Raw genomic sequence first — 25,024 nt, forward strand, 5'->3', positions numbered from 1 at the left:
GTAAAGCAGAGTTCACCCGTGGTCAGGAGTGTCCTTTCAGAGGGATCGGATCCCTGGAGTCTCTGTAAAGCAGCTGTCGCCCGTGGTCAGGAGTGTCCTTTCGGAGGATTCGGACCCCTAGAGTCTCTGTAGAGCAGCTGTCGCCAGTGGTCATGAGTGTCCTTTCGGAGGGTTCGGACCCCTAGAGTCTTTGTAAAGCAGCTGTCGCCCGAGGTCAGGAGTGTCCTTTCGGAGGGTTCGGACCCCTAGAGTCTCTGTAAAGCAGCTGTCGCCCGTGGTCAGGAGTGTCCTTTCGGAGGGTTTGGACCCCTAGAGTCTCTGTAGAGCAGCTGTCGCCCGTGGTCAGGAGTGTGCTTTCGGAGGGTTCGGACCCCTAGAGTCTCTGTAGAGCAGCTGTCGCCCGTGGTCAGGAGTGTCCTTTCGGAGGGTTCGGACCCCTAGAGTCTCTGTAGAGCAGCTGTCGCCCGTGGTCAGGAGTGTCCCATCTGATGGTTCAGACCCCTGGAGCCATTGGAAAACAGTTATTGATTTGATGCATCTCAGCACATCTCGGGATCTCCAGATTTACCACACTGTACCCTAATCCTCCGCACTGCTGTGATGCCCATGTCATGACTGGCACAATGACCAGTTACATATGGATCGGGTTACTTCAGCTGCCAAATACATAAGAACTAAACCCTATTTTTACTAAGTCTGGGCGGTGAACTCCGCTCAGCTCGCGGAGTTTGTGGAGATTTCCTCAGTCCGCACTACGCAGAGCTGGCGAAGTTCTGAAAAACTCCTCTCCGCGCAGTGGAGCAGAGTTTTTTCCTTAGCTCGTCTTGATCAATGTCAAGTTGGTGAGCGTGGAAAATCCACCTCCCGGTGGGGCCAAGATCAAGTTGGCGAGTGCGAGTGTGGAAAACAACTTCCTGGTGATATTTCTCAACACAGGTGGTTCAATTTCTCATTGCGAGTGGTTACGTATGATCGCGATTGCTCGCGTTGAGAAACTGTCTGCTCATGTTGAGAAAGCTGCTGATCAGTAAAAATCTACGCGAGAGGCAGAAAGAAAGCAGCGTCCACTTACGCTGTGCATGGTGCTGTTCACGATGATTGCACAGTGCGGACAAAGATCTGGTGCTGAAAATCACCGTGAACAGGATATATCCAACGCACCACGTCGCTTGCAGAGCTCGGCATAGTTCGGCAGAGGTTCTTTTGCACTTCGTGGAGTTCCGCATTGCAGAACTCCGCGGACTCCACCGATGCTTAATTTTCACCACAGCCGTGTCATTATGTCGTAACTTAATGCAAGTATTCATTTCGCGCTAAAACATTGCACTAAATAACGCATTTGGATTTTGCGTAATTTTCCTGATATTTCACATAAATATGCGAAGGTAAATGACACACATTTCGCACAGCCCTCGCCACTTGATGATTCCAGATGAGAGAGGGAAGGATGGAGGGGTTCAGCTGCCCTTCCACAGCAGTCTTGATGGCTGAAACAACGGACAGAGCCCCCCCCCGTGAGTCCAGCCCACCTGCTCCGCTGCTGGAGCCTCGGACTGCCCTCCTGGGAGGGGCCTCTTACATCCCAGAGTTTAGACCCCGTAGAGGGACCTCTTGAGACCAAAGAAGGGCTTTCCTGGCTGTGGTTGGAATCCACTGCAGTGACCCTTCAGGGAGGGAGGTAATATTTGCTCACAATAAACAGCCCGGGCCTTCGTGAGTGGGCAGAGGAGATGTTTGTGGCATCTCTCGTCCCCTCTTCTCTTTCCAATTACGTGAGGAATGTATGATTGTTGACATTAAACTTCTTTTTAAACGGTATGTCATGATAAAGGAGTGCGCGTGTCTGTTTCTATATAAACGAGTACATTGAAAGTCAGTCAAACGGAGCAGCGCCTTGCCTCGTGTCGCAGGTCCAGCTGGGGCGTTCATGCTTGGCTGTACATTCTGCAGGACAGGCACAGGTGTGGGCGCATAAACAACCTATAATCCAGGCTCTGAGTGCCTCGGCTCATGTACACAAAGGCGCTCCGCGGTCTGCCGGCTCTCCAAGTCCACCTGTCACACTGGCACCCTGGCCCAGAGGCCATGAGTCACTGGCACCCTCACAATGTGCCAGAGGGCCAGAACAGATCTTTAAAACCACAATCTGCGCCTCCGTGTGCTTGTGGAAGTGACAGAGGCTTCCAGGCACTCCTGTCTACACGCAATAAAAACACATTAAGGGGCGTATTCACTAGTAAAGTGGAAAAGCGTATGGTTAAACCATGAAGGCTCACAGCACGCTCCATCACTTTAGAAACGCAGGGCTGCATCATATTTACTGGAATGTGGTACATCCCTGCGTTACCCCTGCACTGGGGCTACATATAGCAGCCTAGCACCAACGCAGGCGCCATTGAGGGGAAGATTGTTTATGTGCAGGAAGGTGTCACTTCCTGCACAAAAACAATCTGAAATGACGATTTGAGTCTACTATGTGCATAGCTAAATGCAGCACAAATAGAAGTTGCAAAACATCATTTTTTTTAATGATTGTTTATGTGCAGAAAGGGAGCTCTTCCTGCACATAAACAATCAAAGGCATTTTGCTGTTTCCATGCGTGCTGCACAACGCAGAACACGTAGAAACAGCAAAAACGAGGAGAAATTAAGCATTTCTCCTCGTTGCACCTGTTTAAGACAACTGGTATTATTTTTGGCGTGCCCCATATTTCTGCCACACTTGTGAATATGGGGCAGCGTCAAAATCAATGGGTGTTGCGGTGGAATGCCAGAAACTCCCATTGCACGCCCCTTTCACGCTAAGCATAGCGTGCAAGGGGGCCTTATTTACAAGGTGGCGTTAAGACACGTTAAGTTTGAATAACTCTCTGCTGCTCGGCGTGGTCCCCAGCTAATTCAAGAACGCCGAAGTTATCCCCATATTAAAAAAACCCTTCACTTCAGGTCACTCCTAAAAACCCACATTTTTCTCGGTATCTATTCATAAATCTCTTTCTCCTCGTTTTTGCTTCTGCCTCTCGCTGATTAAAGTGAATAGCGCCAAGAAACCGTCCGGTGAATGCCGCGCTTTATAAATAATTTTTACATTACATTACATTACATTACATAAGTGGCTTAACGCTGCCTTGTGAATAAGATGAAGCCCCTCTTGCCACCAAGTCATGAAAAGTGGCTTTGTAGTGGTGATTTTGGTGATCGCTGTACTTTAGATCATGAAGATGCCATGAATCAAGACGTGTTCCAGCTACCCTGCCCAATTCAAAGTATAGAGTGAAGCTTCCTCCGACCAGGAAAATAAGCACGTAGATGAAAGTAATGACTGGAGCCACCTGCTCTCCGCGACCAAACTCAAAAGGCCAGAGCTTAGACTGAAGCCTCTCCTCAACTTAACTCAAAAAGACAATAGCAAAGACTGAATACTCTCCACAATCCAACTCAAGAAGACGAGAGCAAAGACTGAAGACTCTCCACAATCCATTTCAAGAAGATGAGAGCATAGAGTGAAGCTTCTCCGTGACCCAACTCGGGAGATTAGAGTATAGATTGTAGCCTCTCTGCGACCCAACTCAAGAAGACAAGAGCATAGAGTGTAGCCTTTCCATGACCCAACTTCAGAAGTCGAAAACATAAAGTGAAGCCTCTCCGCTACCGAACTCAAGAAGACAAGAGCATAGAGTGAAGCCTAACCTCGACTCAACTCTTAAAGATGAGAGCATAGAATGAAGCTTCTCCGCAACCCAACTCAAGAAGACTAGAGCATAGGGAAGCCTCTCCATGACCCAACTCAATAAGACAAGAGCATAGAGTGAAGCTTCTCTGTGACCCAACTCAAGAAGATGAGAGCAAAGACTGAAGACTCTCCACGATCCAACTCAAGAAGACGAGAGCATAGTGAAGCTTCTCCTCGATCATGCTGAGGAGATTAGAGCATAGATTGAAGCCTCTCTGCAACCCAACTCAAGAAGACAAGAGCATAGAGTGAAGCCTCTTCATGACCCATCTCAAGAAGAGAGCAAAGAGTGAAGCCTCTCCTCAACTCAACTCTTGCGGACGAGAGCACAGAGTGAAGCCTCTCTATGACCCAACTCAAGAAGAGAAAAGTATAGCCTCTCCTCAACACAACTCAGAAAGCCTAGAGCATTTAGTGAAGCCTCTCCTCAACTCAACTTAAGAAGATAAGAGCATAGAGTGAACTCTCTTTGTGACCCAACTAAAGACGAAGAGAGCATAGAGTGAAGCCTCTACGTGACACAATACAAGAAGACGAGAGCAAAGACTGAAGACTCTTCATGAACCAACTCAAGAAGACGAGAGGATAGTGTGAAGCCTCTCCACGACCCAACTCAAGAAGACAAGAGAATAGAGTGAAGCCTAACCTCGACTCAACTCTTAAAGAGGAGAACATATAGTGAAGTTCTCTGCGACCCAACTCAAGAAAATGAGAGCACAGTGTGAAGCCTCTCCACGACCCAACTCAAGAAGACAAGAAAATACAGTGAAGCCTAACCTCAACTCAACTCCTTAAGATGAGAGCTTAGAGTGAAGCGTCACCGCAACCCAGCTCAAGAAGACAAGAGCATAGTGAAGCCTCTCCATGACCCAACTCAAGAAGACGAGAGCAAAGAGTGAAGTCTCTCCATGACCCAACTCAAGAAGATGAGAGAAAAAGAGTGAAGCCTCTCCATGACCCAACTCAAGAAGATGAGAGCAAAGAGTAAAGCTCTCTGCGACTCAACTCAATAAGACGAGAGCATCGAGTGAAGCTTCTCCACGACCCAACTCAAGAAGACAAGAAAATACAGTGAAGCCTAACCTCAACTCAACTCCTTAAGATGAGAGCTTAGAGTGAAGCGTCACCGCAACCCAGCTCAAGAAGACAAGAGCATAGTGAAGGCTCTCCATGACCCAACTCGAGAAGACAAGAGCAAAGAGTGAAGTCTCTCCATGACCCAACTCAAGAAGACGAGAGCAAAGAGTGAAGCCTCTCCATGACCCAACTCAAGAAGATGAGAGCAAAGAGCAAAGCCTCTCCATGACCCAACTCAAGAAGATGAGAGCAAAGAGTAAAGCTCTCTGCGACTCAACTCAATAAGACGAGAGCATCGAGTGAAGCTTCTCCACGACCCAACTCAAGAAGATGAAAGCATAGATTGAAGCCTCTCTACGACCCAACTCAGGAAGACAAGATCATAGAGTGAAGCTTTCTCCACTCACTGAAGAGAAGGACAAAGATAGTCAAAGACCCTCAGAAGAATGTCCCCATCAGCCCCTTGTGTCTGAGTCGCTGAGGATGGCTGACTGCACCGCTGGTGACCGCGCTCAGCCCGAGCATCTGCTATGCATACGTTGCTCTGTCGGCAGAGCATGATTCATGTTTTCTAGAAGAAGCAGTGAGATTCCATAAGTTATTACACCTCTTTCTCAATGTAAATAAAGTTGTAGTTTCTGGTATAAAAGAGCCTGGATATTCTATTTGCTGTAAGTGCTATTTGTGCCGGCTGACACCTGGCGTTCTCTCCCACGGGGTCTCCAAGAGTAATCCTGGACGCTCAACCTCGGTACCCTCTGAAAAGGCAAGGGCCAGGAAGAGGAGGAACTGGGCATTCTAAGGAGCTCAGTAGGATCTATTTCCAGGGCCAGTGGCGAAACGTTTGTTAGAAGTATTTCCTCCTTTCCCTTGAGTCTAAATGGCACCAAAGAACTGATATTACCCAGTAGGGCATGGTATCGTGTGGTATGATATGTAGAGTAGGGTGCGGTATGGTATGGTATAGTGTGGTATAGTATAGTATGGTATGGTACGGTATGGTATACGGTATGGTATATGGTATGGTACTGTATGGTAGTGGAGAAGTGTGGCTCAATGGTTAGAGTGGCAGACCCTGATGCAGAGGTCTGGCCCGGACCAGGGTTCAATTCCCGCCTCGGCGGGTCTTGGGCTCAATTTCCTCGGACCTGATAATTCTCGTCTCGGTGCCTACTCTAATCATGGGTCCCACTCTGCAACTCTGGGCAATAGCTTGCTTAATCTCCACAACGGCCCCAAAAGCGCTAGGATGCCTGGCTTCACCTTGGGGGTGCCCAGGAGTGGGCACTTCACAGGGAAAGGCCAGGAAGGGTTCCAAAGCGGTATGTGCACAGCGCCTGAGAGGCCCTTTCGGGGGTGTGCGGAGCGCTATATAAATGCACTACATTTACATTTACGGTATGGTATAGTGCGGTATGGTACGGTATAGTATAGTATAGTATGGTATGGTATGTCATGTCTCGACTCCATTCAAAATCGATGTTTCTGAGGCTCGTCCATGGACAGTGGTACCTACTGCTGGCACCTTCTATGGGGAGTAAGAACCCCTACTTCCCCTCAGGAATCCGTGGAAGGACAGGAGCAGACCCTATTTAATTTACCCTGTGATCATGGAAATAAATGAAGGACTAACAATTTAATGTACTCTGAATGGACGAGGCTATTGGCTTCTTCTACTTTTAAGGCCACAGTGAAATACAACAGAGACTCGTTGCCTCTGCATGGAGTGGACACCATGTGACTCACAGGCAATGTGTGGCATGCAGTACAGTGATCTACCACCAGAGCTATGCCCCTGAGTATCACACCATCAATGCTCTCCTCATGTCGTGCAGCCCCCTCACAGCCTTCTCCTAACCCCTCACCTCCTCTATCCTCAAGTATCCTAGTAGCGAGGCATGGTAAGTATGTTTCCGTGCTGTGGACAAGGCAACCTCTGGATACAGTCTGCCTTCTGCATTCATACTGCAATGAAGGACCGAGTTATGAGGCACGGTTACCTGAATTTACTAGTTATAACCACATTATGTGGCACATTCTCAAACATCTGTTATACTACCTGATAATTGAACACTCTGATACTGACGAAGATCGATCGAAAGACCATAGGAAATATAGAGATGCCCTTCTGGATGGGAAGACGGACATCTTCAGAGACTCATAAACAATGTTATCGACCGACAACTTCAACAACAGAGGTGCTCCCATACTGCCATGGTTTTTACATCTGCTGCATTTCTTTCTCTCGTCCTCTTATTAACTTTTTGTTAGCATTCCAAGCCTCCATTTTAGAACTCAACATCAACGCGTGCATCTGGAATTAATTGACTAGGGGGGCGAAATTTGCTCAATGTGCTTTTTTGTGTTGCAATTGTTTATTTAGCAAGCATGAAGAATGTACAACATGGATACTCGCAAAAACAACAGTTGATGGACAGAATGCAGAACAATGTCATACATTCACCCCAGTACAAAGATCTGGGCCTAAATCCATCTTTTGTTTGCTCACCAGGCCATTCCAGTTGGAACCCAGCCATATGCAAATCAGTCTTGACCCTGTGCCTCAAAGGAACAGTCCAGCACAAACTGCCAAGCCAGGTCCTCCCTGGACTGGAAACAAGCATCCTAGGACTGGTTTCGGGGTTTCACCCCTCTTCAGCCAGGATAGCATGACTCCAGTGGCATGGAGAGCAAGGGACCCACGTCTGGGCATACCCTTCCCACTCGGGGTGACAAATGCAACAAGCAGACTTAAGACAGACTTAAGACAAACTTAAGACAGGCTTGAGACAGACTTAAGTCAGACTTAAGACAGACTTAAGAAAGACTTAAGACAAACTTAAGACAGACTTGAGATAGACTTAAGACAAACTTAAGACAGACTTGAGACAGACTTAAGTTGGGATTTTGTCTTAAGTTTGTCTTAAGTCTGTCTTAAGTTTGTCTTAAGTTTGTCTTAAGTCTGTCTTAAGTCTGTCTTAAGTTTGTCTTAAGACAAACTTAAGACAAAATCCTAACTTCTGTGAATACCAAAAGTAGTAAGTTTAGGATTTTGTCAAAAGTTAGTTCTGTGAATCGGCCCCTGGGAAAAGAGTGCAGCTCTACCAATCTCAGCCTGCACCAATAAAGAGGCTTTATACGGCTACTCTTTCCACTGCCACCCTTTCCGCCTTAAGTACTTTTGGGGTCCCAGGCAACATGGACCCACTACTAGCCCAGATGAAACACGACTTCGAAAAATGGTCTGCTCTGGGTCTCTTCATGAGGGGCAGAGTGCAGGCAGTCCGGACGGTAACACTACCACCCTTCATGTACATGCTCAGGATGCTCTCAGTTCAAGTACCTCTCTCATTGACTCACAAATGTGGTCCTCTGTGTGGGGATCTTCGAAACCCAGATAAGCTGTGGCCAAGCTAATGGTGCATCGCTCCTGTGGAGGCTTGGGCCTTCCATCGGTGGAACACTACGCCCTTGCTCTTCAGCTGTCCCAACTAGCACGCGTTACCTAGCGTTCCAAACCCACCGCAATGGGTTCACATTGAACGGACCATACTATCTGCCGACAGGGGCCTTTCAATCCTATATGGGGCCTGCACTGGCAGCCATGACCCTACTCATCCAGTGCTGCACCCCATGCCTAATGTCTTGCAACACGCACATTACTTACTCGGGACGGATCTACGATTTCAGGAAAAAGACCCCTTGTTGGACAATGCCAGTATACGTATTGACAGACAGGCCCTGCACTGGGCGTGCTTGAGGAAAGCCGGTACCCACACCCCAGACCAACTCCTACTAAATATAGATCTCCAATCATTTGCCCAACTGAGAGAGGAATTTGGCCTTCATCTGTAATAAACATGGCGCTCCTTACAACTACAACATTGCAGAAGGAGCTGCCTGGAACCTCGCCTGTGGTCCCTACCGTCCTCACCTGTGGTATCTTATCTGAATGCATGGGGCACGAATAAAGGGGTGATGTCAGGAATATATGGCATACTTGCATCCCACCTTTTCTCACAGCCCCTTTCGCGAGCTCTGCGTGTCAAATGGCTGCACGGTTATTAGCCAGATATGGCAGTGAATAGGCGGACACCCTAGAGGCTCAGGAGAATGGTACGAGGGAGGCTCGTCTGAAGTTCTGTGTTTTTTAAAACACTACACAACTGGCACTGGACACCGACGAATCTAAACAGATCAGGTCTCCTCCGGCACGCAATGCTTCAGATGCACGCATATTATCTGCGAATGCCCCTCGATTCAATCTTTTTCGTCATATGTTGGATCAGTCCTGAGCACCCTATGCCTCTGCAACTACCACTCACCTCCTCAGCCATTCTCCTCCACGATACACCAAACTCACCAGAGCTCTCTCGTTCACACCATCATCTCTTTTATACGGCTCTGGCCACGGCCAAGATATGATTTGTCCGCCAATGGAGTTCGCCAGCGCCCCCATCACAGGAGGCCTGGCTTGTGGCCATGTTTCAAACGGCTTCACACGAACGAGTCATTTACAATGTACAGGAACAGACAGACCTGTTCCTTCAGACATGGGCACCCTTCCTACAGGATGGAAGCAAAGGCAGGCACTCTGCCCCAAAGACCCCAGATTTCTTGCCCAAATGATCTATACAGGGCCACACTGAACCGCACACCTGGCTATCACTGTTACAACACAGAATATTTACTTCCCATATCATATGCCTCTTCCCCCTACCTCTCCTACCCTTACCGTCACTAGCATAACATCAGAACATCATTCCCTGCCCCGTCCTCTTTATCCCCCCACCACTACTACTCCCTGTCCCGCGATGCCCTGCCCCTCCCTGCCCCCTCCCCTTCACCCTCCCCATCTCTCCTCCCCTCCCTTCGCCCACAATCCTCTATCCTCCCTCCCCTCTAATGAATGAAAATGAATGAAAAAGTATTTATATAGCGCGATGGCTACCGTAAGGCATCCCAGCGCTGGGGTTGGACGAGTACAGAGAGAGACCAGGATTAAGTGGGATTTTGGAAGAACCACATTTTGGGGAGTTTCCAGAAGGGCAGCAGGTTGGATTCCTTATGTATGTAAACCCGGGTCGGTGTCGGCCCTGCTAGATGCGTCTCCTGAACCCCAATCCAACGTTGGCGACAGGGGCTCTCCCCCTCACGGACTATGATCCTTCACTCTCGAGTCCCAGCACCACGTAAGAGCAATGTTCCCACCTCCCCAGCAGCCGTGAGGCCCTGTCCCTTACCCCACTTTGTACGACTCCCTGAGGCGCTGTCCCTTACCCCAGTTTTTACGACTCCTTACCCCACTTTGTACAACTCCCTGAGGCGCTGTCCCTTACCCCACTTTGTACGACTCCCTGAGGTGCTGTCCCTTACCCCCACTTTGTACGACTCCCTTAGGCGCTGTCCCTTACCCCACTTTGTACGACTCCCTGAGGCGCTGTCCCTTACCCCACATTGTACGACTCCCTGAGGCGCTGTCCCTTACCCCACTTTGTATGACTCCCTGAGGGGCTGTCCCTTACCCCACATTGTAAGACTCCCTGAGGCGCTGTCCCTTACCCCACTTTGTACGACTCCCTGAGGCGCTGTCCCTTACCCCACTTTGTACGACTCCCTGAGGCACTGTCTCTTACCCCACTTTGTACGACTCCCTGAGGCGCTGTCCCTTACCCCACACTGTACGACTCCTTGAGGCGCTGTCCCTTACCCCACTTTGTACGACTCCCTGAGGCGCTGTCCCTTACCCCACTTTGTACGACTCCCTGAGGCGCTGTCTCTTACCCCACTTTGTACGACTCCCTGAGGCGCTGTCCCTTACCCCACATTGTACAACTCCCTGAGGCGCTGTCCCTTACCCCACTTTGTACGACTCCCTGAGGCGCTGTCCCTTACCCCACTTTGTACAACTCCCTGAGGCACTGTCCCTTACCCCACTTTGTACGACTCCCTGAGGCGCTGTCCCTTACCCCACTTTGTACGACTCCCTGAGGCACTGTCCCTTACCCCACTTTGTACAACTCCCTGAGGCGCTGTCCCTTACACCACTTTGTACGACTCCCTGAGGTGCTGTCCCTTACCCCACTTTGTACGACTCCCTGAGGCGCTGTCCCATACCCCACTTTGTACGACCCCATCCCCCTCACCTCCCCTCCCCCATGTTGTTAAGGACCAACTCATCCTGTTTTTTCCAATTATACAACGTTATCACATCTGAGTGCTGGATGACGAGTATCCATGTTGAGCAAAACCAAAGGGGATGATGGACGGAGTGTTGAACATTGCAAGCACTCACCCCCAGTCAACTGATCTGGGTTTAATCCATCATCATTCTTTAGCTCACTCTGCCACCCCAGTTCAGACATGGCCACATGCAAATCAGTCTGACCCTGTGCCTCATGGGAACAGTCAGCCCGAAGTGCGAAGCCATGTCTTCCCTGGACCGGAAACAAGCATCCTAGGACCGGTTTCGGGTTCATAATCCTCATCAGCCAGGCTTGCTTGAATCCAGTGGCAAAGTGAGCAAGGGATCCATGTCTGGGCATACCCTGCCAACTTAGGGCAAACAAAGCAAAAACAAAGGGGATGATGGACGGAGTCTTGAACATTGCAAGCACTCACCCCCAGTCAACTGATCTGGGTTTAATCCATCATCGTTCTTTAGCCCACTCTGCCACCCCAGTTCAGACATGTTGATGGATTTAGGCCCAGATCTCTGCACTGGGGTGAATGTATGACATTGTTCTGCATTCTGTCCATCAACTGTTGTTTTTAGGTCTCGCCTGACCCAGCGCATGCGCTGGTCTGGCGAGACTTATTGAGAGGGCTCCAAAAAGTGCTACCAGGCCAGCCTAGAGCTACAGTGCATGTGCGCGGGCACGTGTGCCGCGCTTTATCGCGAATACTTTCACTGTCGCAGCCGCTTTGATGTTTGATCGCGATCACTTTGTTATCTTTGTTACAGTGGCAGGCAAGGATTTACGGAGAAGGATTGCAGCTCCGTATTTGCGGAGGGGACCTCTGTCGGGACCTGTGTCTGTGGTTGCGCTGCTGCGGATCACTTTCCCTGCCCAGTCCCGTCATAGCTTGTCAGACTCCAGGGCATCTAAGGGCCTTTCCTGTCACAAGGCCACATCAGCCCTTTTGAGCTGGCAATAAGAGAGCACTTTTCTCCTTTTGATATAATGTGTGAGGCCATTAACATTCCATGAGAGGACGCGCAGCGGGTGAGAGGGGCACATATTAAAGACAGGTACCTATAGCTGTCTCAGCCCCCGTGCATTGCGACCAGGTGCAGTTTTAAGGTCAACAGGTATAACAAGGGACGGTTCTAGAAACAATGCTATGGGGGTGATACGATGAGTGGGGGGGTGGCGTCGGTGGGGGGGGGTGGCGTCGGTGGGAGCAGGCGGGTGTAATAGGACCATATTAAGGATGGGGGCAGTACTCTCAAAGAGGCGGGGGGAGTTTGAGGAAAGTGTGAGCAGCGGGTGTCGGGAGGAAAAGGGAGGATCGAGGATACACTGGTAGGGAGAAGGATAGGAGAGAAGAAAGGGTGGGGAAGAGAGGAAGGGGGAGAAGGGGGGAAGTGTGTGACCCCGTGCATGCAGAATAGGGGCGTGCAAGGACAGTAGCCGATTTTAAGCTGAGCAGGAACTAGGAGCTAGAACGCAGGTGTCAAGTGGGGCAGGTGGGGGTAGAGAGGGGGGAATGCAAGGGGATAGAGCAGGAGTAACTGCTGCAGGAGTGCACACCGGAACTCGGATCTGTCCGCTGGGGGGTCGAAGCCTGGGGGGGGGGGGGGGGCGCGCATCGAGTGGGCCCCCTCAGGACGGCAGGGTACTGATTACGATGAAATCATAAGCTGGTAAAGGGTAGGCGGGGTGGACGGGGGCTCATAAGAACTGCATGGTGTCCGCAAATGGGGAGGTGCAGGCAGTGGTGTAACGAAAGTTGAGGGGGCCCCCCTGCCACGCACACCGAGGGGCCCCCGCTCCGGATTTAATCCAAGCTATTGGGCCTGAGTACTGTGCTGAGCCCCCCCCCCCCCCCGCACCGCGTTGTTATTGCTGGGGGAGGGGTGAGCGTAATATGCTTTTGTGTAATTATGCAAACATTCGGGAAACTTAGTTGTAATTAGGCAAAAAGAAATCTTGCATTTAGTATTAGATTATATTTAGTATTAGATATTCTATCCTCAGGTCCATTCATATGCAAGGATGCATTCACACAAAAAACATATCGCTCAAAACACAGGATCTTTGAATGACGCCACTCACATTCTGGTTGGTTGCAATGCACCCACGCTACACATGTCCAGATAGTGTGGTGTAATTAAGCAATGTGGGGGAAATTCAGGAATTTCAAGTAACTAACATACACCTAAAGTCTCAAAACTGCATGAATTACGCTGCGTAATTGAAATTGCGCCTAGGCCAACACGTGACATCTGAGGAGAACAGAAAATACACACTAAAGACATTTCAGCTAGGGAAGGTGCAGTGAAAGCTTCACCCGACACGTTTAGCTCCAGGTGACGATAAAACCTGGGCTCTTTCAGTGCTTGATTTGTGGCAATGTTTGTCTAGAAGAGCAACACATTTCAGCATTAAAAATATTGCGGACAAAATTTCATGATCATAGCAGGGTCTGTATCACGGTGTGTCCTGCTATCCTTAATGCCTTGTTCTGCACCAAAGTGACACAGGAGTGTGTCGGATAAAGCTTCAGTCTGTTGGAAGCACAAGAAACCTGACATTGAAGAAAATTGCACAAACTACATCAATCACATGCAAAAAATGCAATATCTGATATCCACCTGCTCTCGTGAATATCTAATGTCTACTTCTCACCAATATCTGATGTCCTGATCTCATGAATATCTGATTTCTTGATCTCATGAATATCTAAAGTCCTCATCTCACGATTATCTAACATATTGATCCCATGAATACATAATGTCATTATCTCATGAATATCTCATCTCTTGATCTCATGAATATCTCAAGTCCTGATCTCATGAATATCTAAAGTCCTCATCTCACAAATATCTAATGTCTTGATCCAGTGAATACCTAATGTCTTGATCTCATGAATATCCAATCTCTTAATTTCATGTAAATCTCATGTTCTGATCTCATGAATATCTCATGTCTTGATCTAATGAATATCTCATGTCCTGACCTCATCAATATCTCATGTCCTGCTCTCAGAAATATTTGATGTCTTGATCTCATGAATATATAATGTCCTGATATGATGAATATCTAATGTCTTCCTCTCATGAATAGCTGATGTCCAGATTTCATGAATATCTGATGTCCTCATCTCACAAATATATAACATATTGATCCCATGAATACATAATGTCATGATCTCATGAATATCTCATCTCTTGATCTCATGAATATCTCAAGTCCTGATCTCATGAATATCTAAAGTCCTCATCTCACAAATATCTAATGTCTTGATCCAGTGAATACCTAATGTCTTGATCTCATGAATATCCAATCTCTTAATTTCATGAATATCTCATGTCCTGATCTCATGAATGTCCCATGTCCTGCTCTCATGAATGTTTGATGGTTTGATCTCATGAATATCTAATGTCCTGATCTCATAAATATCTACCATCCTCATATCATGAATATCTAATGTCTTGATCCTGTGAATACCTAATTTACTGATCTCATGAATGTGTCATCTCTTGATCTCATGAATATCTTATGTCCTGATCTCATGAATATCTCATGCCCTGCTCTCATAAATATTTGATGTCTTGATCTTATGAATATCTAATGTCCTGGTAATGAATATCTAAAGTCGACCTCTCATGAATATCTGATGTCCTGATATCATGAATATCTAATGTCCTGATCTCATGAATATCTAATGTCCTGTTATCATGAACATCTAATTTCAATCTCTCATGAACAGCTGATGTCCTGATCTCATGGATATCTGATGTCTTCATCTCATGATTATTAAATGTCCTGATCTCATGAATATCTAACGTCCTCATTTCAGGAATATCTAGCGTCTTGATCCAGTGAATACCTAATGTCCTGAGCTCCTGAATATCTCATCTCTTGAGCTCATGAATTTCTCATGCTCTGCTCTCATGAATGTTTGATGCCTTGATCTCATGAATATATAATGACCTGATATCATGTATATCTAATTTCTACCTCTCATGAATTTCTGATGTACCACTACCAGGTGATTTCCATGAGGAGATCTAGCAGTAGTGTTAGTACTTGGTGTATTACTACTACCTCTACTGTTACTAGAAATAGTAATGTTACTGGTAGTGATAGTTCTGGTACCAGAAATAGCAGTAGTAGATTTTGCCTTCTTTGTCCCAATACTCACAGTTCCCATCATGAGCTGTAAACATTTATGAGCATTTGATTTACCGTGTCAATTTGTCGGATGAGAAATGGACGGACAGCGAGCTCCAACAGCCAATCGCTTTGCAGGATCTTCTTCTGAAAGCGCTCCAGCTTAAGTTGCCGGTCCAGGGTGTTGATCAACCGCAGCAGTTCCTGGCGCTGGCTGTTGATGGTCTTTGCCTGTGCGGTGTCCTGGCCTTCCTGCTCTAGTCTCTGCTGGAGATTGTCCAAGGCCTTCCTCCTGTCTTCCAGCTGCTGCTCCAAGCTGAGAACCCTTTGATTTGTCTCTTGAACCTGCATTTCCAAAGCCTCTGCTCTCTCTGCCCTCCAGAGGAGAAACATCAACTCCTCGCGCCTCTCTCTCAACTTGGCCCTGAGATCACCAATATTGTCCGACCACCCATCAGCCTCACTGCTGTGGTCGCCATTCACAAAGGAGTTCAGGTGAGACCCAGAGAGGGTCAATTGACTTCCCTTTGAAGGGCGAGGAGGGCTTCTTGGTCGCTGCTCTATACTAACTTCAGACTGACCGCTTCCATGGATGTGTTTGGACAATCGTTGAATGGACTGGCTCCGGCGCTCATGCAGGTCTATCCATTGCCTCGCGAGGCTGGCGGTGGTAAGGCTCTTGTAGAAAATATCTGGGACCAGCCTGAGGACTTTGGCGAATGAGGCAACATTTCCAAAAGCATGGATGTCCAGCAGGCTCTCGTAGGCGAAGCTTTTCTCACTGATTGTCCCTCCCTTGAGCAGCAGGGCCCACTTCCTCCTATGGTTGAACAGCTCCTTGGCGGTCTCGGTGATGGAGGTCATGGAATGAGGTCTCTTCATGTCAAACTGCCCCGATTCGGATGAGCTCATGGAATTCAGGGACTCGCTTAGAGAAAGGGCAGGTGCATCAACAGACTCCATGTCCTCGTTGACATAGAGGTTCTCACAGAGCGGAAACACAATCTTGTTATCAAACATCTCCTTCGAAGACCTCAGGTAGCCCACATATGACATGAACCAGGAGACGTAGCCTTGAATGTTAGACTTGCTGTTGTTAAAGGTGGTCTTTACCTCATCACTTCTGGGCACGTCCTTCGTACTCTCCGCAAGCTTCACCAGCTGCTCCATGCTGTCCACTTCCCTTGTGGAGTTTTCTGTCAGTAGCACTAGCAAGTTGTACAGAGTATGAAGCTCAAACTTGGCTTGACAGCTGTGGACATGTTCCTCAAAGGTTCGGATCTCGCTGCGCAGGGAAGCATAGAGCGGCTCCATGGCTGCTGGAAAAGCCTGTAAAATATCAAAGGCAAAATCAATGGTGACCTCAGCGAAGTAAACTTATCTGTTCATGCCCAACCGGTTACTGTCTTCAAAAAGCATTTCTCTAACCAGTTTTCCTGTGAGAACACCTCAACTTCAACCCATAAACCACTTTCATGTATGAGAGAATCAGTTTTGTTTTCTGCAGGGAACAAGGATTGTCTTGTATTTAAGAATGATCATCAGGCGGTACCCCATATACTCATTCTGAAGAGTTTACCACCGTCAGACGATGCTTTGTGCGTAGGCTACCGCACTCAGAGCCTGTGCGGCTTATGCCATTGGAACCTTCCTCCTTCGGGGGATCCACACGCACACACAGGGCCTGGCCCTCCCTTTCGACTGTCCTTCCCCTAGAGTCTCATAACCCCCCCTTTCTCTAAGGGGACCTCTCGCATCCCCAGATAATGGCGTTGACGTCGTCTCTCCATCATAGGGTGTAGGGGTGGAAGCAGTAGGGTTCTCTGCGCTGTTAGCTAACTGTGGTACTCAAGGGAATGGGACTGCTGTTGCGTTCGAGTTCAGCGCGATGTAAGTGCCCGTGGATGTAGAAGGGTTTTGTAAGATGCTGGGAGACCCGTTGCCGGGATCTGTAGGTGTCTGAAGCTGTGAGTAATAAACACAATTGTGTGTAGGGCATATTTTGCCTTTCTGGATCCCCTTTACCTACTGAGGAATTCAGGACTTTCTCACTAACGCTGGTCAGACTCCTCAGAGGACTTTTGGGGTGGCAGGGGTGGGAAATGAGGCTCCACACCGAGTACTGAAGGTTGGGTTGTGGACGACACAAGAGTTCACTTGACACGCATGTGGGCGCAGCTTACGGGGAAGTTCCCTTTATAAATGGCAGATATGATTAGCAGCCAGCAGGGATAGCACGGAGAGACAGAAGAGACACACAAATGTGAAGCCATTATGAAGCCTCGAAGCTACAGGCCCAGAAATATGTTGTTTTGGTTGCAGCAGCCATCATGAAGTCAGGCTGTGACAGGGACAGAAATATGTAATTCTGCAGGCAGCAGCCATTATGAACACAGGGAGTGACTGGTCCAGAAATATGCATTTCTGCTGCAGCAGCTATTATGAAGACAGGCAGCTGTAGGCCCAGAAATATTCTGTTCTGCAAGCAGCAGCCATTATGAAGACAGGCAGCTGCAGGCCCAGAAATATTCTGTTCTGCAAGCAGCAGCCATTATGAAGACAGGCAGCAAGCAGCTGTCTCACAGACAAAGATCAGACAAATGCCAAGTGAGTCCTTCTTCTGTGGACCCTAGGTCGCAGCTGTTATTTAAGGTCAGTTGTCCAAAGTCAGCTACCAGTCAGAGGCAATCCTGAGAGCGAGGGGGCACAAATGACTGGCAGAGAGGCAAGAGTTCCTCAAAGGGGGTGGATAAATGCCCACCCGTCAAGGGGCTGCATCATATCACTGCATCCTGATGCTGTTTGATGAAAGTTCAGAATAACTGTTGTCCCTTATATTATTGTAGCAACTCATTATCATTACTCCAAACTTTGAGGATTTTTCACAGCGTTTTGTTTCTGAGGGTCGCCATTAGCTCACGGTAAAGGGAAAGGGGTTAAGACCCCTCTGCTCTTCTGCGCTCTGCTCCCATCCCACGAGGATGGACTGATTCTGTGTTACTTGTATCATGTGGTACTGGTAGGGTAGCTCTAGCAATCTGCCTCTTCAGTCTCCCGGGAATGTCTTAGTGCCTTGTCTGGTTTCATGCAGCCTCAAGGAGCTGACAGCTCCACTGATGTCTGTGGTGCACTGATAGGTCCAAGACTGATAACGATTCTCTCAACTGAATGACTTCCTCGCTTCCTAAGATTTCTACTCTGGGTGAGGATCACAAACACAAGATGATGGGCGAATGCTGGAACTTTTCAAACACTCACCCCCAGTCAAGAGATCTGGGTTTAATCCATTGTTTTTTATCACTCCACCGCCCCAGTTTGGACCCAGCCATATGCAAATCAGTCTTGACCCTACTCCTCATGGGAACAGTGCAGCCCGAACTGCCAGGCCATGTCTTCACTGGACCGGAAACAAGCATCCTGGGACCGGTTTCGACATATCGCCCCTCATCAGCCAGGCTAGCTTGAATCCAGTGGTGCAGCGGGCAAGGGACCCCAGGAGGCCACAAATCCTGTGATGGCTGTGATTGCTAATGGGTCACAAATTGCAACCTACCTCATTAATATTCATGAGGTAACTCTATTTGTGACCCACTAGGAATCGCTAATGAAACTCAAAAGAGTTCCATACATTAGGATTACTGATTTCCTAACTGCAAAATCGGTATTCCTAATATTTGTCCACCTAGCGCCCTGGTTCTAAGTCAGCAGTTCTAGGCACTAGTGTACAAGGAGAAGAGAGCAGAGCCCTCGTGTGGGCTGTATCTTGTGCCTCCACTTCTGATGGTTCTAAGGTCAGTATTGTCATTCCTCGCAGGGGATGCCTCCGCCCCTGGTTTTCATGGAGGTCTTTTCACAGCTCCTGGCGGTGAAGGCCGAGACCACCTCTGCTATGTAGAGCTTCACGTGGCCGATCCCGTGCATTAAATCAGTCCGTAAAGTGACTAGTAGTAACTTCACAGTCGTATTTTGAGTCACACGTGTCCCCCCCCTCTAGTTTGAAGGGGCAGGACATGTATTCCTACCACTAAGAGCAAATCTGCTCTCATTGCTTCAGTGCATCGCGGCTGAGATTTACGTCCAAGTGGAGGAGTCAATGCTGTGTGCGGAGGTCTCCGTGCATGGAGTTACCTCTCTGTAGTGCCTCTAATGTCTTGACACTTTAGAAAGATCCTTGTTCCATAATGAATACTGCATCCCTGCCCCCTCCCCCTCCCCCTCCGCCACCCCCACTGCACAGACAACATAAAGGATTCTCAGACATGATCCTGGCCAAAGGTCGGGGTGTTCATAGGACTCAGGGCCTCATTTATAGGAATTAGGGCAGGGCAGCGCCGCGAGCCACCTTGCTGCGCTGCCTTACGCCAATGTGAAAGGTCCGGAAAGCACTGTATGTATCCAATACGCTGCATGCCTGTCCTTTTCCCCTGCGCTAGCGCCGTTTGAGCCGCCTAGCCACAACACAGGCACCCGTGTCCCATGGTGCAAGGGTGCCTCTGTTGCAGGCAGGATTGTTTTTGTGCAGGAAGGGGCACATTCCTGCACAAAAACAATCAATTGTTGTGCTTTCATCATACACATGGAAAGAGGAACAAGCATTTGCAATGCAATAGGTCTCGCATTTCCCAGAGTTTGAGCTATTGGCATTGTAAATGCCAACAACTTAAACTCTCACAAATGCGAGACCTATAGCATTTCAAGTATTTTTTTGTTGTTAAAGGCCCCATGCCACACTTTCATGTGCATGAAGGCTGTGCCCCTTTTTTTACATAAGCGGTGTCTAACAAACGGTGCACGGCCGCTATTAAAGTGAAACCGCGGCATGGGGACTTTTAAAAAAAAAGCATCTGTTTGTTAAACAAATGTTTTTTTTCTGTAAAAGCCCCCATGCCGAGGTAACACTTTAATAGCGGCCGCGCACCTTTCCTTAGACAGGGCTCTTCTTAAGAAAGGGGCGCGGCCTTCATGCACGAGAAAGTGCGGCATGGGGGCTTTCACGATAAAAAAAAATATTTACAATGCCAATAGCTCAAACTCTGTAAATGTGAGACCTATGGCGTTGCAAACAAGCGCCCGACATTGTCCCGGCTGCTCTGAAAGTGAAAGTGCGCATACCATGCTGAATGTAAGGAAAGCACCTTGGGACTGCAGTAGGACAAAACCCATTAAAGAAAATAGTGCTTAAAGACGAATTAAAACATACCGTGTCGCAACAGAAGTAAAAGGGCCAGTCGCCATGGGAGGTTTCGAATGAAGACAAGGCTGTGTTGAGGAGGGACTAACAAGGCAATTAAGGAATCAGAAGCCAGCATTTCCAAAGGACAACAACACAAGCTAATGTGTTGCATGGGAAAGCCCACAGCAACGCCCATGGCGTGCCTCCTAAACGCAGAGTAAGGTGACACGACCGGCGCTACTTTGTCTCACTCCACGGCCCAGATTCACAAAGGTTTAGCATGAGGTTAGTGTAACTTTTATAACACTATCCCGACACTACACCTATTTGGGGATTAACAAACCAAAGCTCATTAGTCGTAGCGCTGGTTTGTATGGGAAAGTGATGCAAACCAGCGCAAATCACGGCTGTGCATTACTTGATCTCGAGGGGCGTTACACGGGTGGTACATGGCTGTTCCCATGCAATCACCGATGCTTTCTGACGCTAAACCCTATATATTGACTTTAGTAGACCGGGCTTAGAGCCAAAAATGAATGCTGCTGAAACGCAGGCGTTAGAAGGAGAGATGTTTTCATTTCTCCTTTCCTTTCTGGCTTTGCTTGCGCGCTGCACTGTTGCATGTGTGCTGCACTTTACAGCACACATACAAAGTACGAAAAGGTTTCAAACTTGTCTAGCCACAGTATTTTGTACAAGACAGGTACCTTTCCTGTACCAAACCTATGGTAGACTCAGGCACACCCCCTCGCACTATGGCTCCAAGGTGTGTGCATGGCGCACGGCTGCACATATCAGTTTCGGCACTCGGGAGAGGGGAGGAGAGCCATATCTCTGTGAATATGGCGCTCTCATGCGCTCTCCCTGTCACGCTACGCAGCACAGCCTCTTTGGGTGCTGCGCTACATTGTTTGACACCTTTGTGAATCCGGCCCATGTCTAGGAGGCCTTACAACGCCATGCAGGCTGGCTTTGCGTTGGCTCATAGATATGATCAAGTGAGTAGCGCCGCTGGAGCCTCAAAAAAAATGACACTGAGGCGGCGCAAGCCTCTCGTACATAAGGCTCCATGGGGCATATTTATAATAACTGACGCATCCCTGCATATCAGCAGGGATGCGCCAGTTATTTTGCGCCCCAGCTCCGCCACCATGGATGCGCCGCATTTATAATGCGGCGCACCATGGGGCAAAAACGGCACAGATGCGTCACGCATCTGTGCCGTAAAAGTGGTGCATTGCTGGAGTTGCGTCACAAGCGCGACACAGCTCCAGCAATGCTCTGGGGGGCCCTAAGTGCACAATGCTGCGTCAATCCTTACGCCTGCTTCAAGCAGGCGCAGGGTTTTGACCCAGCATGGGCTCAAAAGTGACTGAGTGAAATCTTGTAGATTTCACTCAGCCACTTTTAGGAGGCGTTCCTGCGCCGGAACGCCCCCACCTGCCCTGGAACGCATACATGTGGCGCAGGGCTTTACAACGTGACGCATCTCCCACATGCGTCACGTTGTAAATACCCCGCACCATGGCGTAGGATTTGCGCTGCTGCTGCGTCACAAAAGTGACGCAACGGCGGCGTAAATGAGGCGCAAGTCAAACATAAATCGGCCCCCTAGTGTACACCGCTTCTTGGCTAGGTTTGTGTTAGACACGTACACATAGCAGCATGTAGGCTGATTGTAAGAACTAGCAAACCGGTTAGGGTTCCTGGGAAGTATAATTGCCCAAGATCACACAGTGTGGCCATGTGAGCTCGTTAATGCAGCGCATGCAGTCCACACGATGGGTTTTCCCCAGTCTCGGAGTGAAATCCACTGATGTTCTCCCTTCTCAGAGCAGGTGGAAGAGTTCAGAGGTTGGGTCGGTTAGCGGGTGAGGGAGGTGTCAGGGCAGGTCATGGCAGGGCTGGTCATGGCAGGGCTGGTCTAGGCCGGCAGTTTCACTAGGTTGAGATCTACACCCGGGCAAACCGATCCGGTGGCCCGAGGCCTTAATTACCGGCGAGAGACAAGGGCCCAGGGCACCCTCTCACAGGGCTTGACGTGGGCCGGGTCCTGCCGGGTCTATGCCCCACAGTAATGTCAACTGACATTGAAACGGTGCCCCTCGGGCGCGACATTAATTTCCACAACTTTACTGGCAAAAGATGGATCGAGTTCTCGCTAATGACTTTAAATGTCGTTAAGTTATTGATCTCAGTGTTGAAGTTTTATTTCATCTTGCATTCTCTTTTTTCAAGATGTTTTGTTTCTGTGTTTTTTTCTTGCAACACATGACCGTTGAATAGCGCCTATTTTGAACTGAGCAGCCTCCAGGCGTCTCCGTGAGTTCAGGAAACTCACAGAGTGACCGGATACTGGGCAGCCTGCACGCGCTGTGAAGCACAGGAGTTTAGTTTTAAAAGTTGTATGCCACGCCCCTAACCACATTGGCCACGCCTCTTGAAAAGGATTCCTAGTTACACTTTCTGGCCACGCCTCTTTCCTCATCTCCCTTAAAGCACCGCCCCCCAGGGCGAGCCCCACCTCTCACAATGAGGCCCGAGGGGGGCTTCAACAGTCTCTTCAAATAAAGAGGCGTCTTTCAGTGCATTCAGAGCTGTTGACTGACACATTTGACTGACTCATGGGCCGCCTCCTCATTAGACACCCTGCTTTAGAGTCCCTCAGTGTGCAGTCTCCATCAAACACTCCAGAGTTAGAATGTCACAAGGGAGGGACTGATCTCCATTAGACTGACCCCCCTGAATACACTGGAGAGACTCGGTGTCTATTTCCCATTAAACACTTGTGCATTAAAAGCACTTTAAGTGTCTCATTTCCATTACAGAGTTACCTCGGTGTCTCTCTAATGGAGGCGAGACGCTTAAGACATTTTAATACGCAGGTGTTTAATAGTAAATAGACGGCAGTGTGTCTAATGCAGTTGTGACTGTCACGAGAGATGAGACCCTTGCAGCACTCTAACGCAGGAGTGTTTAATGGAGACTAAACAATGAGATACTGTGATTGTCTACTCCCCATTAGACACCCATGCACTGGGGTGTCTCATCTCTCTTGTCTCCATTAGACACCCATGCACAGGGGTGTCTCAGCTGTCTTGTCTCCATTAGACACCCATGCACTGGGGTGTCTCAGTCGTCTTGTCTCCATTAGAAACCAATGCACTAGGGTGTCTCAGCTGTCTTGTCTCCATTAGACACCCATGCACTGGGGTGTCTCAGCTGTCTTGTCTCCATTAGACACCCATGCACAGGGGTGTCTCATCTCTCTTGTCTCATTAGACACCCATGCACTAGGGTGTCTCAGCCGTCTTGTCTCCATTAGAGACCCATGCACTGGGGTGTCTCAGCCGTCTTGTCTCCATTAGAGACCCATGCACTGGGGTGTCTCAGCCGTCTTGTCTCCATTAGAAACCCATGCACAGGGGTGTCTCAGCTGTCTTGTCTCCATTAGACACCCATGCACTGGGGTGTCTCAGCCGTCTTGTCTCCATTAGAGACCCATGCACTGGGGTGTCTCAGCCGTCTTGTCTCCATTAGAAACCCATGCACAGGGGTATCTCAGCTGTCTTGTCTCCATTAGACACCCATGCACAGGGGTATCTCAGCTGTCTTGTCTCCATCAGAGACCCATGCACTGGGGTGTCACAGCCGTCTTGTTTCCATTAGACACCCATGCACTGGGGTGTCTCAGCTGTCTTGTCTCCATCAGAGACCCATGCACTGGGGTGTCACAGCCGTCTTGTTTCCATTAGACACCCATGCACTGGGGTGTCTCAGCTGTCTTGTCTCCATTAAAAACCCATGCAGTGGGGTGTCTCATCTCTCTTGTCTCCATTAGACACCCATGCACTGGGGTGTTGCAGCCGTCTTGTCTCCATTAGACACCCATGCACAGGGGTGTTGCAGCCGTCTTGTCTCCATTAGACACCCCTGCATCTGGCTCTCATGTTTATCCATTCCATTAGTGTCTGTTCTCCATCAGGCAGCCCAGAATTAGAGTGTGCCACGTGTCTTTTCGTCATGAGACAGAGACTGCTGCAGTAGAGACCCTCAACTGTCTCCATTACACCCCTGCATAAGGGTATCTAGTGACTCCTCACGACTAAACAGACGCCGCAGAAGCAGAGTGTCTCAGATGGTTCCTCTCCATTAGACAGACACCCAGAAGCACAGTGTCTCAGATGGCTCCTCTCCATTAGACAGACACCCAGAAGCACAGTGTCTCAGATGGCTCCTCTCTATTAGACAGACGTCCCATACGCACAGTGTCTCACATGGCTCCTCTCTATTAGACAGATGCCCCAGAAGCACAGTGTCTGAGATGACTCCTCTCCATTAGACAGACGTCCCAGAAGCACAGTGTCTGAGATGGCTCCTCTCTTTTAGACAGCCACCCAGACGCACAGTGTCTCAGATGGCTCCTCTCTTTTAGACAGCCACCCATACGCACAGTGTCTCAGATGGCTCCTCTCTATTAGACAGACGTCCCAGAAGCACAGTGTCTCAGATGGCTCCTCTCCATTAGACAGACACCCAGAAGCACAGTGTCTCAGATGGCTCCTCTCTTTTAGACAGCCACCCGGACGCACATTGTCTCAGATGGCTCCTCTCTATTAGACAGACGCCTCAGAAGCACAGTGTCTCAGATGGCTCCTCTCTTTTAGCCAGACGCCCCAGAAGCACAGTGTCTCAAATGGT

The 25,024-nt window shown here is 48.9% G+C and overlaps 1 protein-coding gene across 1 annotated transcript in view; it reads right to left on the bottom strand.

Annotated features, from left to right (window-relative positions):
• LOC146859467 (uncharacterized) overlaps positions 1-25,024 on the bottom strand; it is a 72,529-nt gene that overhangs the window by 34,644 nt on the left and 12,861 nt on the right. The window contains exon 2 of the mRNA XM_085646987.1: positions 15,226-16,479. Coding sequence (XP_085503113.1) covers positions 15,226-16,464 — 1,239 coding nt within the window. The 5' untranslated portion in view covers positions 16,465-16,479. The remainder of the gene's footprint in view (positions 1-15,225; positions 16,480-25,024) is intronic.

Source organism: Triturus cristatus, chromosome 3_2 (assembly GCF_964204655.1).
Source record: "Triturus cristatus chromosome 3_2, aTriCri1.1, whole genome shotgun sequence".
Taxonomy (NCBI): domain Eukaryota; kingdom Metazoa; phylum Chordata; class Amphibia; order Caudata; family Salamandridae; genus Triturus; species Triturus cristatus.